At 30.2% G+C, this 17,689-nt stretch overlaps 1 protein-coding gene across 1 annotated transcript; it reads left to right on the top strand.

Annotated features, from left to right (window-relative positions):
- The first annotated feature begins 7,767 nt into the window (after window positions 1-7,767).
- LOC111300965 (protodermal factor 1-like) lies at window positions 7,768-9,245 on the top strand. The gene is made up of 3 exons (XM_022896512.2): window positions 7,768-8,022; window positions 8,242-8,560; window positions 8,640-9,245. The coding sequence occupies exons 1-3, from the start codon at window positions 7,836-7,838 to the stop codon at window positions 8,968-8,970; spliced, it is 837 nt and encodes a 278-aa protein (XP_022752247.2). The 5' UTR covers window positions 7,768-7,835; the 3' UTR covers window positions 8,971-9,245.
- The last annotated feature ends 8,444 nt before the right edge of the window (window positions 9,246-17,689 follow it).

Here is a 17,689-nt window from a genome sequence, read left to right as displayed (position 1 = left end):
GGGTTTAGGTTGAGGCTTTAAGGTTTGAATGATTTTAGGGTGATGATTTGGGGTTACGTGTTAAATTTAGGGTTAGGGTTAAATTTAGAGTCTTGATGGATTTTTAGGATTTAGGATCTCATTTGAGCGTTTAGAGATTTTAGGATTATGGGTTTTAGGATTTTTATTTTGGGATTTTGAGATTTTAAGGTTTATGGTTTTAGGGTTTCAAGTTGTACGGTTTAGGGTTTTGAAATTTTAAGGTTTCGAGTTTTAGGGTTTAATGTTTTGAAAGTTTAAGATTTTGAGTATTTAGGGTTTTGGGGTTTCACAATTTTAGGGTTTTAAAAATTGGATCATTAGGGTTTAGATGGAATTATGAATAGTCATTGGTTCAGTCGATACATAGTAATCTATCTATACATCTTCCTTATATGGGTTTTGAAGGTTTAAGATTTTGAGTATTTAGGGTTTAGGGTTTTTAGGGTTTTGGTGATTTACAATTTTTTGGTTTTAAAATTTGGATTGTTAGGGTTTTGAGAGTTTTAAGATTTGGATGGAATCATGAATAGTCATTGGTTCAGTCGATACATAATAATCTATCTATACCTTTTATTTATATATGAAATCAATTTCCTTTTATATGAAATAAATAGATAATTTAAGAAGAAAAAGCCTCAATAAGAATTCAAATTAACTCATGTTGTATGAATACAATATATTTTTCTTTTTTTTATACTTTTATTAATATTAAACTTTTCTATTCTAATTAATAAAAAATTAATAATAATAATAATAATAATAATAATACCCCACATATTATAAATAACATAATACCCCTTTTTTAAATCATTTTTTATATATAATTTTTTGTTAATTCATCCCTTCCTTTTATTAATCATTATTTTACACAGATACAATCTAAATAAATAGAAAAATTCATTAAACCAAATCATTGCATAAAAATAAAAAATCAATATCAGTATTTGATTGAGCTAAGTTCATGCAATTTATTTTATTATTTATTAAAATTTTCTTTTTGTTAGTCATTAAATTAAATGAAATCAATTGAAATGGGAATCATTCTATAGAAAGAATAGCTTTTTTAAATCATAGACCCTAAATTGGTACCATAAGAATTCCTATTCAAATTAGGACTCATAATATTGAAATTGAATAAACCAAAACAATATCAATATAAATATAATATTCATTGAAGGGAATAGGATATAAATATAAATAAAAAAATTGACCAAACCAAAATTTTGGGAAAAAGTTAGATTAGATCTTTTTCTTTTTTTTTTTTTAATTTCAATTCTCTAATATCATAATCTTTTTTGTTATTTCTTTAGACCCTGGGGTTTCAAAATTTGGATGTTTTAGGTTTTAAGAGTTTTAAGGTTTTGAAATTTAAAAATACAAACATCTCTAAAAATCTTCAATATCTAGACAGACTTTCGGAGTAAGATTACTTTTTATTATTTTCAAAAATTAGTTAAAATTTTTTCATATATTTCTTTTTCATAAAAAAAAATTATTATTATTATTATTATTATTATTATTATTATTTGTTTTTATTTTTATTATTTAATAATTCTTTAACATTTACGTAGAATTATTTATAATTATTTTTTAAAGATAATTTTTATTCCATCTATTATCTAAACAGGAAAAAAAATCTTTTTATTTATTCTATTTTCATTATCATTATATATATATTTTTATTTTTTATCACCTTCTAAAAAAAAGTGAAAGAGATTTTACTATTATCTTTATTTTTGTTTTTTTTATTATCTATTATTATTTTTAGCTTTTTATTTTTTCATTATTCCTATCTTAGGGAATATTTTAGAGGATGGCAACACAACTTTTGTCTAAATTTATCTTTTATGATTTATTTAAAAATAATAGTAATAAAATAATAATTAATCCAAAACTTTTATTTTTCCAAGCATTTTTAATTTATTTTATTTCTTTATCCAAAAAAAAAATACACATAAACATATAAAATATAGTATAAAAAATTAGAAATGAAATGATAAAAGTACATAAAAAAAGAGCAAAAAAATGCAAAAAATAAAAAGATACCAAAAAAATATTGAAAATGACTCTTGGTTAAAGCAGTTAGCAGTTCTGAGACCAGTTCAACACTTTTCAACTGGTTTGGAGGTTTAACCATTTTTTGATGATCTAAAGCGGTATGCAGTGGTTCGGATTGGTTGAAGTTGTTTTAGGCCAGTTCGACTCAAAAAAGATAAAGTAGTAGGTCAGTTATGTTGATCTTGGGCTGGGCCGAGTCGATGCACGGATCTTCACTCCTGAAACTATGTTATTTTGGTTGTTTTCTTTCTTTCTTTTTTGGTAACACTATAAAAGGCCAAAAAGTTTTTTTATTTCATATTTTCTACTATTTTCTCTCTTTACGCCTTTTCTCTCTCTCACCTTAAAAAAAACTTAGTTTTCAGCAATTAGTTATCATACACCATTGTTGATGTCGTCACTTGTTAGTTATCGATTACTATGCAAGTCGACGGAGAATGTCTCAGAGCCACAAAAAAACTTCTTTCTACCTCCTTTACCTCGTTCCAACTTCCATTTCACTAAAAAACCTAGCCATAAGCCTAGATTGAAAGAAAACCCTTCAGCTCTTCTTTAAAAACAAAAAAAAAAATAAAATTGCTACTCCTTTTTATTTTTTATTTTTAGGTGTTGGGTTTCCTCACAAAAGAGATTGTAGTATTTTTTTTTTGTTTTTTTGGTTTGAAGGGCTTGGATTTTTTTTTCCAATTTGACAGGTTTTTTAGGTTTTTATTTTTTTTGGGCTTTCTGGCAAAGTTTTCCTCTTTCTTATTATTTTTTTTTTGTTGTTTTGTTTTGTTTTGTTTAACTCTTTTTTGGCAAAGTTTCTCTCTATTTTTTTAGATTGTTTTCTAGTAAGATTTTTGGGCAGAGACTTTTTTTTTTTTTTTTATGAAGCTCCTTTTTATAAAGTTGGCTTAGTGGGTGATCTTTTCATATGTTTGGTGTGATCCATGTTGCCAAGGATGGTGGCAGTTAGGGGGTAGGTGCATGGTAGGTATTGCTGGGTGTGACTCAAGGTATGGTACACAAGGGAATGGGTTGTGTAGTTAGTAACAGGGTATAGGTGATTGGGACAAGTGGTTTCAGAGTAGGGTGCTAGAAGTGCCATGCCAGTATTGCTATGCACGACACTATCATTTTCTCTCTCTTTTTTTATTGATTAATTAATTATTTTAGTTAATATTATTTTTTATAATTTTAATAAAATTAAATAGAATCCAAAAGCAAGGCCTAATCCAAAGAACTCAAACAAAATTTGATGTCTACATCCATAATACTGTGATAAAATTAGCTTTAATCTCTTTTTTTTTTTAAGAAAATATTTATTGAATTAGATTAACAAAAAAATTCACATAATTTTTTTATTGTCTCATTTTTCAGCAACAAGTTTTAGAAATATGAATTTTGATTATGCAAACTTGTTTTTTTTTTCTTTGCAGGAAAAATAAAATTTATTACATCAAAGGCACAAAATTATCATAAAAATTTAGGTTAAATACAAAATGACTCATGAATTATACACTTTCTATCAGTTTAGTATATAAAGAAATAACATTGTAAGATTGGTATTTCAATTTTCATTCTGTTATCACATTGGTATTTCAAACTAAAGCCGTTAGTTTTTAGTACTAATGTAGCATAAATATCTAATAAGATGCTGACATATGTCAAAAACTTTAGCTAGCGCTATATTATTAATCTACATTAGTATAAAAAGAAAAATTCTAAAAAAAATGGATAAACAATTCTAAACAATTCTAAAAAAATTCTAAAAATTTTAAAATTTTTAAAAAATTATAAAAATGAAATAATTTTAAAATTATAAAAAAACATATTTTTAAAAATTTTAAAAAAATTAAAAAATTTAATAAAAACCTAAAAAATTTAATAATAATTAAATTTTCTTAAAATTTAATTATATCACAAAAATTAAAAAATTAAAATTAAAAAAAATCTAAAATTATTTAAAAATATTTGAAATTTTAAAAAAATATATCAAAACTTTTAAAATTTTTTGAAAAATTAGATAATTTAACAAATTTGAAACATTCTAAAAATTGGAAAAAAATTCTAAAAAGAAAAAAAGAAAAAAAATCAAAATTTTCATAAAAATCCAAAAAAATTCAATATATTTTTGAAAAGTTAAAAAAATATATAAAATATTAAATTTGTAAGATTAAAAAAATGAAAAATTTATAGAATTTTTAAAAACCTTTTACAATTTTTTAAGGATTTGTTAGAATTTTTTTGAAAATTTATTTTAAAATTAATATGACATTATTGATGGACGTTAATTAGATTTTTTGATATGTGTCAATATTATATGTTAATATTATATCAGCAAATTGATTAACGACATTAGTCTTAAGTATAAAATGAATGATAGAATAAAAATTAAAATATCAAACTAATAATTTTATTTTTGTAAATACCAAACTGATAAAAAAAAAGGATAATTCAAATATCAATTTTTATATTTAACCGTGAAAATTTCTGTCTTTTCCGTCGTGGCAGCAGCATAGTTTTGAAATTTGCGGTTGATCCAAAGTTTATGGGAACGGGACATCGTGGTTTTTGGCTTTGATTGAACCTATTAAGCTAGGATCTATGTTTCCGCTATAACTGTAATAATAAAGTGTCATTTACAATTGGAAGTTGAAATTAAAGCCAAAGTAAATGAGTGTTTCCTAACCAGTTAACCCTACTCATTTTGCAACTGTTATTAGCTGCATCCTTCTCCATCTATGACAGCTCACTATGGACTGTAGAAATTGGCAGTGCCAAAGCTTTTTTTACACTGGAAATAAATTTGAGGTTTACTAGACCTCACAATTTAATGTATATTATGGTCATTTGATATAAAAATAATATAAAAATACAGTTTAAAATTTTATTAAAAATTATATATGAATTTAATAAAAATAATTTTTTTATGTTTATATAAATAATAATTTATAATTTTCATGTAAACTATAATATAAATATATCAATTATCTATGTTTTATATGACACAAATATTTAAATTATCTGTATTAAAATTAAGTTTAATTAATTCTTACAGGGCATCTTTTAAAAATGACATTCAAATTTAAAATCTAGATTTTCATATTTATAATTTTTATTTGTATGCCAAAGCTATAAATTTCTTTGTAAAAAAAAAAAAAAAATTCTGCATCACAATTGACTACTCCTCCCCTCCCTTTAGTTATTTGTTTCTCTGCTCCCTCCTCGCATGTCTCGTACATCTATATAACTACGCTTAAAAGTTGGCCAATCAGTCTCAAAAGACAGGTTTTACAAGGGCTTAAACTATACGCCACCAAGTGGACCACCTTTGCTGTTTCTCTTTACTCTTCTAATTATCTTGTGCTACCACACACCTACCTCTCTGTCACAGCCATTAAGTTTAAACATCACCCCTTTTTCCATTTGCTGCATTGTGGGTCCATTTCTCCATGTTAGCCAGGTCTCTCATCTCATTCTTTAGGAATTTGCATTTCATCATGTTCTGATGTTCATGCCCATCTATGTGTCTGATGATCTATTCTAGTTGATGGTCACAGGTTGTACAAATGTTTCGATCACTATCCTTCAAGAGCAACTACAATTACAGGAATTAACAAAATGACAAACTTCATTTTACATTTGCATTTGCAATCTATACAAGAAATTACCATAGTATTCCATTGTAAAATAACAAGCCAATTTACTATAAATCTAAGAACCCAACAGGGTATTTATCGTGAATATGAAACTGGGAAAATGATGGTCTAGGATTTTCAGGCAAGGAAGCCTGAAATCAGGTCCATATCTATGAACCATGCCATACAAAGAGCAGGCTCCACCTAGCCCTGAATGTTTTTTTTTTTTTTTAATCTGAGCAGACTGAGCTGGAGCCGTGGGAAGTTGGGAACTAATCATGTTTCAATTAATAAACTTCACCCTCCTTTCTTCGACAAATTAATTAGGCATTTGGTCCGTTTCCTTACCTATCTTATTTTATATTTGAACCTATGCTGATAGATTTGGGGACAGCTAAGCCAAGCCCCATCAACCATTGTTTTCCTTTCCCTTTTGCAAACTTGATATTGGAAAATTTTAGGACCTGGGGTTTAGTCTGTACCAAGAGACATGAATCTTTTAGGTTCATTGATCTATCAGGTTCCAAAATGACTCTAAAATGTCAGATTTTCTACTGAAAGCTCTAGCAGCAACCAGGAGATCATGAAATGAAATTTTATGTGTATAAGACACTTCAAAGTGTTGCTCCTTTTAAACATCCCACTAAATTGGAACACATCCTTGTGATGGAACTAAGTAATGTAATTTTTTTTTTTTTCAAATTAAGGAGGCTGTAGTGTCACGGGTCGAGACTCAAGCTCCGAACCCACGCGGTTCTGAGACCCGGACATTCATTCATCCGGCGTCCCAGATCAGCCTACCTGTTACGGTTCACACCCTTGTGAGGTATTGTCCGCTCTGGTCCCCCCTGGGCTTACGGTTTTGTCCTACAAAAGACGCCTCACAAGGCGGATGGTGTGAACCCTTTTATACCCCAGGGACCCTCCTATTATGTTCGATGTGGGATTCAGGACTCTCCCTTAGGTCCGTGACATTCTCCCGCACCCAACCTCGTGACGCCCTCGTCACGGAGGTCGGCCACCCTGCCTGCCTCCCTTGAGGTGCTCGGCGTGGATCGAACGGTTTAGGGCTGGCTTTGATACCACTTGTCACGGATCGAGACTCAAGCTCCGAACCCGCGCGGCTTCGGGACCTGGACATTCATTCATCCGGCGTCCCAGATCAGCCTATCTGTCACGGTTCATACCCTTGTGAGGTATTATCCGCTCTGCCCTCTGGCCTCATGATTTTGTCCTACAAAAGGCGTCTCACAAGGCGGAGATGGTGTGAACCCTTTTATACCCCAGGGACCCTCTTATTATGTTCGATGTGAGATTCAGAACTCTCTCTTAAGTCCGTGACAGTAGCATGAGGATAGGAAATGGATTGCAAGTATTATTGTTTAAATTTCAGACCTGCTAGATGCTGTTTCTTAATGATAATTGCATGAAGTAACTGAGCTAAGCACCAGATTCATTGTGTAATGTTCTTGTCTCGTGGTTCTAATTTCATACTGATAGTACAACACTGCTATATATCACGATTAATCTTTGAGCTGTTTGTATTTATGTGCATCAGCAAACAGTCTTACTAAACTTGTCAGCATTAAGATTTATTGCTTCACGTACCCAAGTTCCTATCAGAGGAACCCAAACAAAACATTTATGTTCGCTCAGGATATTTCAAATTGGTATCATTTGGCGAATGATGCACAAAACCAACCCAAATTAAGCCATGAAATTCTCGTTATAATTGGCATTCCCCGAAGGAAATAAAGGGCATGATAAAAAAATTGTCACAAACACTAGATCATAATGTTGGAAAATAGTTGTTTCGCACTAGATCATAAGTCCGATCCTGGCTTAATTCCCAATCCAAATAGACGAAATCAGAACCTGATCCTCATGCCTACACCAATCCACGCCACCACCACAGTTATGATTCATGAATAATTCACTCTTCTAATCCTAATATGAATTGATAGTACATATAAATGCACTTGCTGTCATCAACTAACCTCATGCTGCTTCAACTGCTTCTATTTACTTCACCTTGTTCATCCTTTATATTCACCCTCCTCATCTTCTGAACCCACACATACCTTCCAATCTTCATTCTTTCTTCTTGTTGGAGTGTCTCTATACCAGACAGAAATGGAGAGGGAAAGAAGAATGCAGGTTTCTTTGTTCATGTGGGTTTTGATAGCTGGTTTGCTCTCCCAAAACTTGGTCATTCCAGTAACGTCGACTGGTTTTGAAGAGCAGAAGAATTACTTCTTCTATCCAGCTCCAGACCCTCATACGGGAGTTCCCCCCCCTCATACGGGAGTTCCCCCCTCAGGTTTCACTCTTTCCTATCATTCACATTGACCCAAAGAAACTACTTGTTATTGCTGCTCACATGTCATGTTAAATGTAATCAATGTCAGTTATGCCACAATGTGCCTTGTTTAGTATATGGTTCATACAAGTTGGTTGATGCTTCCATTTTTTTGTTTTTTGTTTTCCTTAATATGTCATAGCACAACTTGCATGCTGATTCCAGTGGTTCTAAGTGCAGGTTCACATGGGACACCATCACACGGTTCAGGAGGTAGCTATGGTGGCACAACTCCCTCTCATGGAACCCCATCACATAGCGGTGGCTACCACCCAACACCTTCAACGCCTTCAGGTGGAAGTTGTGGAACTCCACCACATGAACCATCGACTCCGTCAAGACCATCACACACTCCTTCACATGGTGGATATTACCACTCCCCTCCAACTTATGGAGGTGGCAGTCCTCCAACGACTCCCATTATTGATCCAGGAACTCCAAGCGTTCCCACACCTCCATTCCTTCATGCTCCAACTCCACCTATTGGTGGTACATGCGAGTAAGTCACAGCAACTTCCAAATGTTGCTATTTATCATCATGAAGATGACACTTAACAACTCATATTTGTTACTTTCAGTTTCTGGAGGAGTCACCCAACATTGATATGGGGAGTGCTTGGTTGGTGGGGCACTTTAGGCAGGGCATTCGGTGTGACCAGCATTCCTGGGTTCGGAGCAACCATGAGCTTGCCACAAGCACTCTCAAACACACGTACCGATGGACTCGGGGCGCTTTACCGAGAAGGGACAGCTTCCTTGCTGAACTCCATGGTGAATAAGAGGTTCCCATTTACAACTAAGCAAGTCAGGGATAGTTTTGTTAAAGCACTTGGTTCAAACAGTGCTTCAGCAGCTCAGGCTCGTCTCTTCAAGCTCGCCAATGAAGGCCACCTCAAACCCAGGGCCTAAACAGCACCTTTGGTTTGTCAGTTTCTTGATGCAATTTATCCACTAGTGTCTAGTGTGTGCTACTTAGATTTTGTGTTTGTGGTATTTTCTAATATCTGTTGTACTACAGCTTTCATTTGGATAGATAACTTGTCGAGAATTAAAGGTTAAGTTTATGTTTTCTTATTTTTGAATAAGATTTAAGATTTTTGTTTCAATTTCCTCCTACCACACCACACATATGCATGTATGTATCTGTGTTTTTTTTATTAAATGAGGTCATCGGGATTTGAATCTTGGTTGCTGGAATTAAGAATCCAACACCAGCACTCTACCAAGTAGACACGACTGTTTGTATCAGGATTTGACGTGTTTCTTCTATTAGCTAAAGAAACGAAAAAGAAAGAAGATTTTGGTTTCAGTTCCACATATTCGACAACGATAAAGCTGCATCAAAAGGTGGACAATAGATAAGAGTAGGCCACTGGAGAAGGAGACCATAGTTTCAAACTATCTGAAACAATCTCTATTAATGGAATCAAACAAAACAAGTAGCATTTTCCCTTTGAATTTCATTAATTATATAGATGCCAATACCAAACACTCTCTATTCTAACAATGAGAGCATGCCGCATGCTTTATGACTACAAAAGAGGGAGTGTGGCAAGAATAAAATGAGAAGTGAATGCACATTAAATGGCCATAATACAGAGCACCCCAGCCCTAACTATTTCATTATCATACAGTGATGCAGGAAAAAGTTCTCAGTTATACACTGATCTTATCCATACAAAAACGCAAACTAATGAACAATCTGTCTAACAGTCCAAGTCATCAAACCAAAACAAAGCTCAAATAAAATATTTGCTTAGGTAAATTCTTTAGAGTTATCTTTTCTTATTTCTTTGGAGTGGTGGTGAAACCTTAATCTTCAAGGGAGTTAGATTATTCATTTATTTTTGAGTGTGATTAAGAGGCTCATTTCACTTCCTTCTCTTAATTCTGTTATCATATAGCACAGCTGTAGGAAATCCATGAACCATATTTAAGATAGAATTGAACAGCAGAAACTAGGCTTCCCTAAGAACAATTAAGATGAGTTATTACACAACAAAAGTAGGAACAACGCCATAAAGGTTGGGTGTCATTATCATAAAATGTAAACAAAATAGACGTTAAATACTCACCAACATAAAGAAAACACAAGTCTTCTTTTGAAAAAAATTCTAATGACAATTAATCCTGGTTCACTACAAGCCATTCCTTTCAAGTCACATTTGGAGCTACAATTCCACAATCATTGGATATCTGTGTCAAATGAAAGTAAAGAGGAAGCTCAACAATAAAACTACCGCGCAGGAAAACCCAGAACCTACTGAGAAGCACACCCACAGCATTAAATACCTTTGCCTGCTATAATCATCAGATGAGAGAAAGGGAAAACTACTTACATATATAGAATGAGTTAGAGCTAAAGTAGCAATAAGCTATCATTAACACAATCGATAACAAGTGAATAATTCTCTGGGAAAAACTGTGGGCAATTGGAAACCTAATCACCAGCTGCTTATGGGAAGTTATTTTCTATTATGTATTATAACCTGTTATTGCTTCAAGTATTTATCACTCTTACTTTCCTTCCTAGAGGCTTAGAACTTAATATTTGCAATCACGATTTTTTGCAAGAAGGAAAATTGTCTTCTTGGATTCCTACCAGTGTCTCAGTACTAGTCCTTGCATTCAAATATCATTGTTAAATTCAACCTGCTGTTTAATACTCACACATTCAAGGAATACATGACATGAATTGCATCTAACTTGTCATTTTGTAACATTGGACTTAATTTTTGATGGTTATGAAATTAAATTGTGGAACTCTAGAAGCTATTACTTCAAATGGTGGTAATCGCATGTAGCATAGACCCTTTGAGGATCTGATTCACCATTACATTGAGAATAATTTCGAGTCCACTGATGATTTTCAGTACATCTCAGGTGCCAACGTAAATGTTTAACTTTATCCCAGTCAGCCAAAAAATGAAAAGAATAACAAAAAAAAAAAAGCTGCTGGATTCAATGTTACATAAACTAACAACAACACCAAGAAGTAAACAAATAAGCCAAGTTGTAGCCAGTAAATGGTTGAAACATAAAATTACCAAAAGATATAGTATGAAATTAGTAACTTTTACTTGCAGTCCTACCTTGAAGAATCCATTAAAGTAAATATTTCAAGAAGAAGTTAACAAACAAGTATGGCTACTATATACGATCATGACAGATGCGGCTGCCCCATGCAACTTTCACCAAGGAAGCCAGTTACAGAAAGTAGACCAAAACAAAAGGAAATTTTGTAAGTCAGGGTACATTATATTCATGCTGAGCTTCTTTATTTCATGTGTGATTGTGATAAGAAAAATGGGATAATAGAGAACATATCCATGTTCCTTTCAACATTTTCAAGAATTTATTTACTTTAGTTACTAATAAAATCAAAGAGTTGCTTGCAAACCGCGGAAGCGTTGAAATCAATTCAGAAGTAAAGGCATACCAACCAAAAGGGCTATAAATAGAAGTAGTTGGGATCTCTGCAAGGCAACAGAAATGACCTTACTCTAGGCCAAGAGAAAATGGCATTTTAGTAACTTGAAATCATGCATATTAAGAAATACTAACATGCTAACTGAAAGTTTATTAAGACGTATAGGCTCAATTAACACATGAGTTTATTATATTTTATTTTAATTTTTATAAATTTGATAAAAAGATATTGTCTAATGATTGGGTTTGGTATCTCATGTAAAATGAAGAGCACCACAAACCTAAAGGTTGCTGATATTTCCTTCAACATTTACCTAAAGCCTTGACTCTCTGGACCATGTTTGTGGTGTTGATGCAGGCACCAGATTGGATTAAGCTGTATGCATAAAATCTTCAATAAATGAAGAAGGCAACAATAATCAGTTATACAATATGACTTCCTGTTACAACGTAATTTTAGTGACAGGATTCAATTAACATTTTCAACGCCAAAAAATTATGGTCAAGAAGTCCGAAGGAAGAAAAAAAGCGCATGAGCGGAGAAAATGCAAAGCATGCATCCATATAGTTATAAGGATCTCATGATAATTTAAGATGCAACTTGTTCAGAAGAGAAAAAAGATAGCACAGGTTTGAGAAAGAAGCCATTGCGACTAAATCAGATTCAAAAGTAATCCAAGCTGGTATAGCATATTGAAGTCCATGAAACCATTTGATTCACTAGAAAGGCAAGTTCTTCATAGAGTGATTGCATTTCTATTACAGTTGTGCCACCACGAATGTAATGTACGATATGCAAACTCAATCGTAGATACAGAAGTAGCAAGCTGCATTTATTTCATTCATAAAAGGTCAATGTTCATAGTTGAGAGAAAGGATAGGAGAGACCATGGAGAGGGATGTCGAAGGAAAGTCCAAAACAAAGGAAAGGAGAGACCAGGTTAAAAGTGGATGCCATGGTATCACCAAGACATCTATTAACAACCCAACATTGAAAATAGCACCACTGTTGTAAGCAATTTATACACAAAGAGTCAAATAATTTTATAAGCATTTAAGGTACACAGACACCAAATGTAGTTAATTGCATCAAATTGGTATAAAATATCACTAAGCCTCTATGTCCTATCTTAGAAGGAAGAAAGGAAAAGTGTCTATGTCACTGATCTAGTCTAGACCAGGGCTTTTGTTACTTTCAGCATCAGCTTGGAGTGGCGACCCAAATGTCTGCATCAAACTGGAAAAACATTTTCATGAAGTGAAAAGGACAAAACGTTGGTTGCCAAGGGAGAACCGAAGAGACTTTAGTTGCTTTCTTAGACGGGGCAGAACTACAAAGATCATATATATATATATATATATATATATATATATGTTGAAAAGAAAAAAGAAGGATAATTCCTAGATTATCAAATAAAAGAAAATGATTTTAGCTATACAAATTAAATCATTACAGTGGCATTGACTTGTAATGCTTATATAGCTCTGAGATGGACTTTTATTTTGGTTAGTTTTTGATTTGTGCGTCATGTCGGTATACTTTTTATTTTTAAAATTTTATTTTAATAAATAATTTTTTATATTATAATAATAATTATAAATATTAATAATTTAATTTGATTTTGATATAATATAAGTAAAATTTAATATCTCTTTGTATTATTTTGATTTTGATAACATTTGATAAAATTTTGATAACTTTTGATATAACTTTTGTTAACATTCGTTTTTAGTTTAGTAACTTATAATATAATTTTGGTAACTATTGATATAATTTTGATAATATTTGTTTTTAGTTTGGTAACTTATAATATAGTTTTGGTAACTATTGATACAATTTTGGTAATTTTTAATAAATTTTTGGTAACTTCTTGATGGAATTTTAGTAACCTTTTAGTAACTTATGTTATACTTTTGATAATAATTGATAAGATTTGTGTCATCATATATTTAACAATAGATTTTTATAAGAAAGTGTGGATTCAGTTTTATTATAAGATAATTTTTTTTTCTATAATAACATTATTGTTTCATTCATATTTAGAATTTTTCACTAAATTTTTTGAATAGGTTCATGATAGGTTTATCTTAGCATTCCAAGATGAAATTTCTACCTTTTTTTTCTACCAATAACTAAGGTTTAATTCCTAACAACTTTAAATATAAAAAAAATTTCTCAATGGTTGACAATGAAGTTATCATTGATTTAATATTATATTATAAGTGATTTACTACTAAACTATCAATGATATACTACTAAGTTATTAATGATTTACTATTAAATTAGTATTGATTTACTACTAATTTATGAATGATCTACTGCTAAGTTATGAATGACTTACTATTAAATTGTTGATAATTTATTACTAAATTACTAATTATTTGTTATAAAATTATAACTAATTTACTATTAATTTATTGATGCTTTATTACAAAATTATCAATAATTAACTAATTTACTACTAAATTGTCACTAATTTACAACTAAGTTATTAGTGATTTACTATTACCTTATTATGCATTTACTATTATGTTATCATTAATTTACTACTTAATTTCGATTATTTACTACAAAATTATCACATATTTATTACTAAGTTAACTATGACTCATTATAAAGTTATCATCGATTTAAATTAAATTATCTATAATTTACTATTAAATTATCATTAATTAACTATTAAGTTATTGATGATTAATTACTGCTAAGTTATATTGATTTACTTTAAGTTTCCAATAATTACTATTAAATTATTATAAACACCTTATTTGGTTCAAACTTGAAATAATTGGATCCAATTTGATTGGGCCTAATTTAATCGAACCGGAATCAAGCCTAGCCTAATTCTTATTATTCATATTCTATTATGTTTATCGTATTTATTTATTTTAAGTAATTATCTTTGTATTTTTTATCTTACTATTATCCTATTTTTATTATTTTTATTATTATCATATTGTTCATTTATTATCTTATTATTATTTTATTATGATATGTTAAAAATAAGAAAAAAAAGAGGAATGGCAAAAGCTAAATTAGGGAAGAATTCAATCACTTGAGAAAATTTTTGTTAGAGATAATAGTGAAGTTTAATCTTAATCCAACTATCAGATAGACTCTTTGAGGAGTTTAATCTGAGTTGGATCACCATATGGATTTGAATTCTTCACTATAAATAAGTATTCAATCAACAAAATAAAGACACAGAGAAATTAGAAGGAAAATAGATATACGTAGGTGGAAAAAAGGGAAAGCAATCAAATCCAAATTTTTTTAAAAAGTTTTTTTTAAGAGTTTTAGTTTAGATTTGGTTTTTTGAGGATTTTGAAGCTTAAGAATCAAATTAGTGAGATTTAAGAAGTTTGATTGATGTTTGTTGAAGGTTTCTTTTTTATTTTGGAGATTTTTTTGAAATTTCTAGAATTTTGAATTTTTTGCTGAAGAATTCCAGTTTTTAGTGAAGTTTTCAACAAGAAACCTATATTCCAATGATATTCTGATGAATTTTACAGATTTTGATGACTTCTCGATGAAGGTATCCAAAATCCATTGAATATTCAACCAGAGTTCTTCTTGTTCTAGAGAGAAAAAGAAAGAAAAGAGAAGTGAAGAGAGAAAGAAGAAGAAATCTGAGAAAAAAGAGGATTTTGATCCTTTATACGCCTGCCAAATGACATTGTTTTAGACATTTAGTTCATCCCAAGATCCACGTGTTTTCTAGTGGGTGATCTGATTTGAGCGCTCAACCTGCCTTTTGACCCACGTTCCATCCATTGGCTCCAACCGAGCCAAGCCAAAAGCTAAGCCTTCTAGCTGTTGAGCTGAGCCGATTCGCCTTTTTGATATTTTTTTAATTTTTAATTAATTAATTAATTATTTATTTATATTTTTAAGTATTTTTGCATGATTAAATTTTAAAAAAATTGGAGAAAAAAATTAAAAAAAGAACAAAATAAAACATTAATAAGTTTTTTTGAGAATATATAATAATTATCCAATAATAAAATTTTTAGAAATTGCAAAAGCTTAATTTCTATAAAATTCCTAAATGAGAAATTTTTCTAAATTTGTCCCAAATGAAGGAGAATTTAGATAAAGTTTCAATAATAATAATAATTAATATTTATTTTCAAAAATAAAAAAATAAAAAACATAAATTTTAAAAAAATTTTGGAATTTAAATACTAATTACCTAACGATGAGAATCTTATGAATTTTAAATGATAAATTTCCTAAAAAATCTCTAGGTGAGGAATTTCTCTAAATTTATCTCAAATTATGAAATAATTTAGATGAAATTTAAATAAAAGTAATTGTATTTTTTTCTAGACAATAAAAAGTATAACTTAAAAAGTTGGTTGGAAATATTTGATAATTTATCCAAGGATGAGAATCTTAAAAATTTCAAATGAAAAATTTCTAAGAAATCTCTAGGTGAGAAATTTTTTTAAATTTATCCAAATGGTGGAAGAATTTAAATGAGACTTTAAAAAATTAATTGTCATATTATTTTCTTTCCAAAAATTAAGAAAGTAACAAGAGTTTTTTTTTTTTTTCTAAATAGACCAAAATGGTGAAAAATTTAGAAATAAAAAAATAAAATAAAAAATAAATTCCTAAGATGAAATTCTTAATAATCACAAATGGATGATTATTTAAAATATTTCTAGGTGAGAAAATATTTTTAATTTGACCCAAATGGTAGAATAATTAGATATATTTTCAATAAAAAACTAATAATAAAAAAATGATTAAATTTTTTTTCGTTGACAGAGCTTTTTCAAGAAAACAAATGGAATTCTTGAATACTCTTAAGGTGAAAAAATATTTTTAAGAATTTTATTAGATTGATGGAGAATCTTAAAAGTTATTTCCAATATTCAACATTAAAATTTAATACCATTAGAATTAAGACTTTAAAATAATTTTAAATAAAATGGTATTGTCCTTTGGATAGGCATGTGGGGTGCTATAACCTTTCCCATATGTAACCGAACTTTCAAATCCTATTCTGATTAGTGAACTAAAACTTATTCTTTTAGGGATCCTTGTCAAGCTTAGGAGCTCCTTAAAATGATAGATTTATTAAGTGGCTAATCACACATGGATAAAAAGACTGAAAGTGACTCCTTAGATTGTGTCTAGCTATAAAATTTTGGATTTATATGTTATGACAGTTTGGCGACTCCACTGGGGATGCTAGAGAGTTAGGCTATAACATTTTAAATTTATCCTATCATTTGGTCTAATGGTTTTAAAGTGTAATGATTATGTTATTTGTTTACTAATTTTTTTCTTTTTTGTCTTTTATTTTATTTATGGGGTTTGAAAATTATATGTTCCTTCACACATACTGTCAAATATATTTGCATTATATGAGCTCTATACCCGGGCTTCGCCCCTCTTAAAAGGGAGTAAAGTACCTACGCTTTTGTAAGATGATAATCTTCGCAATGGCTAGCAAAATACTCTTATTCAAATTGAAATCTTTTCTGTTGGTAGCCTGTGATGGGTGAAAATTGGAAAGCCTTACTAGTCTATGAAGGACAATGATGTAAGGAACAATTTGAAAACTTTTAGTGGTTAAAATCACTTAGCTCAGCATATAATCTACACTCAAGAGGCCAGCTTTAAGATAAAACCATTCCTATATGTCGATAGATCTGACCCAAAGTTAGGACATAAGAAGGAACAATTTATGCGATATATTGATTATCTAATCATTTTTTTTGTTTGATTTTATGTATCTGTATCATTTTAATTAGTGCTGCATCTTATGCATCATTTTCAATGTCATATTTAACATTGTGCATTTGCAGCATTTTCATATAGGAAATATTTACCACATATCAATTATTGATAAGCCAGATCTCATACCCACATCCATGGAAAGCCAAATGTAATCAAAATCTATACCAATTTGTTATGAATCTACTCATTAATTAAAAATCAAGTAAGAATAAGGTCAAATAAAATATGGTAATTATTTGCCTAAAGGTTTTATCTCATTATTGCCTGAGATAGTTCTTCTCAATCTCTAACAAAATAACCTAATTGACTTAAGTAATTTTTGGGGATGCATGAGTAGAATAAGGCAGGAAGTGTTTGAGAACAAATATAGAGATATAACGTCACTGCTCCAGGTAAATGTAAACAATAATATGATCAAAGCTATCTTTCAGTTTTGGGATCCTTCTT

The sequence above is a fragment of the Durio zibethinus genome, chromosome 18 (genome assembly GCF_047325235.1).
Source record: "Durio zibethinus cultivar Kanyao isolate XHJ-2024 chromosome 18, ASM4732523v1, whole genome shotgun sequence".
NCBI lineage: Eukaryota > Viridiplantae > Streptophyta > Magnoliopsida > Malvales > Malvaceae > Durio > Durio zibethinus.
Note: the sequence above shows the minus strand (reverse complement) of the source record. Positions and strands in the feature narration are given on the sequence as shown.

Coding starts and splice junctions, on each gene's coding strand:
- LOC111300965 (XM_022896512.2), top strand. CDS start 7,836: ATGGAGAGGGAAAGAAGAATGCAGGTTTCTTTGTTCATGTGGGTTTTG. Junction 8,023..8,241: donor TACGGGAGTTCCCCCCTCAG/GTTTCACTCTTT, acceptor TTCTAAGTGCAG/GTTCACATGGGACACCATCA. Junction 8,561..8,639: donor CCTATTGGTGGTACATGCGA/GTAAGTCACAGC, acceptor TGTTACTTTCAG/TTTCTGGAGGAGTCACCCAA.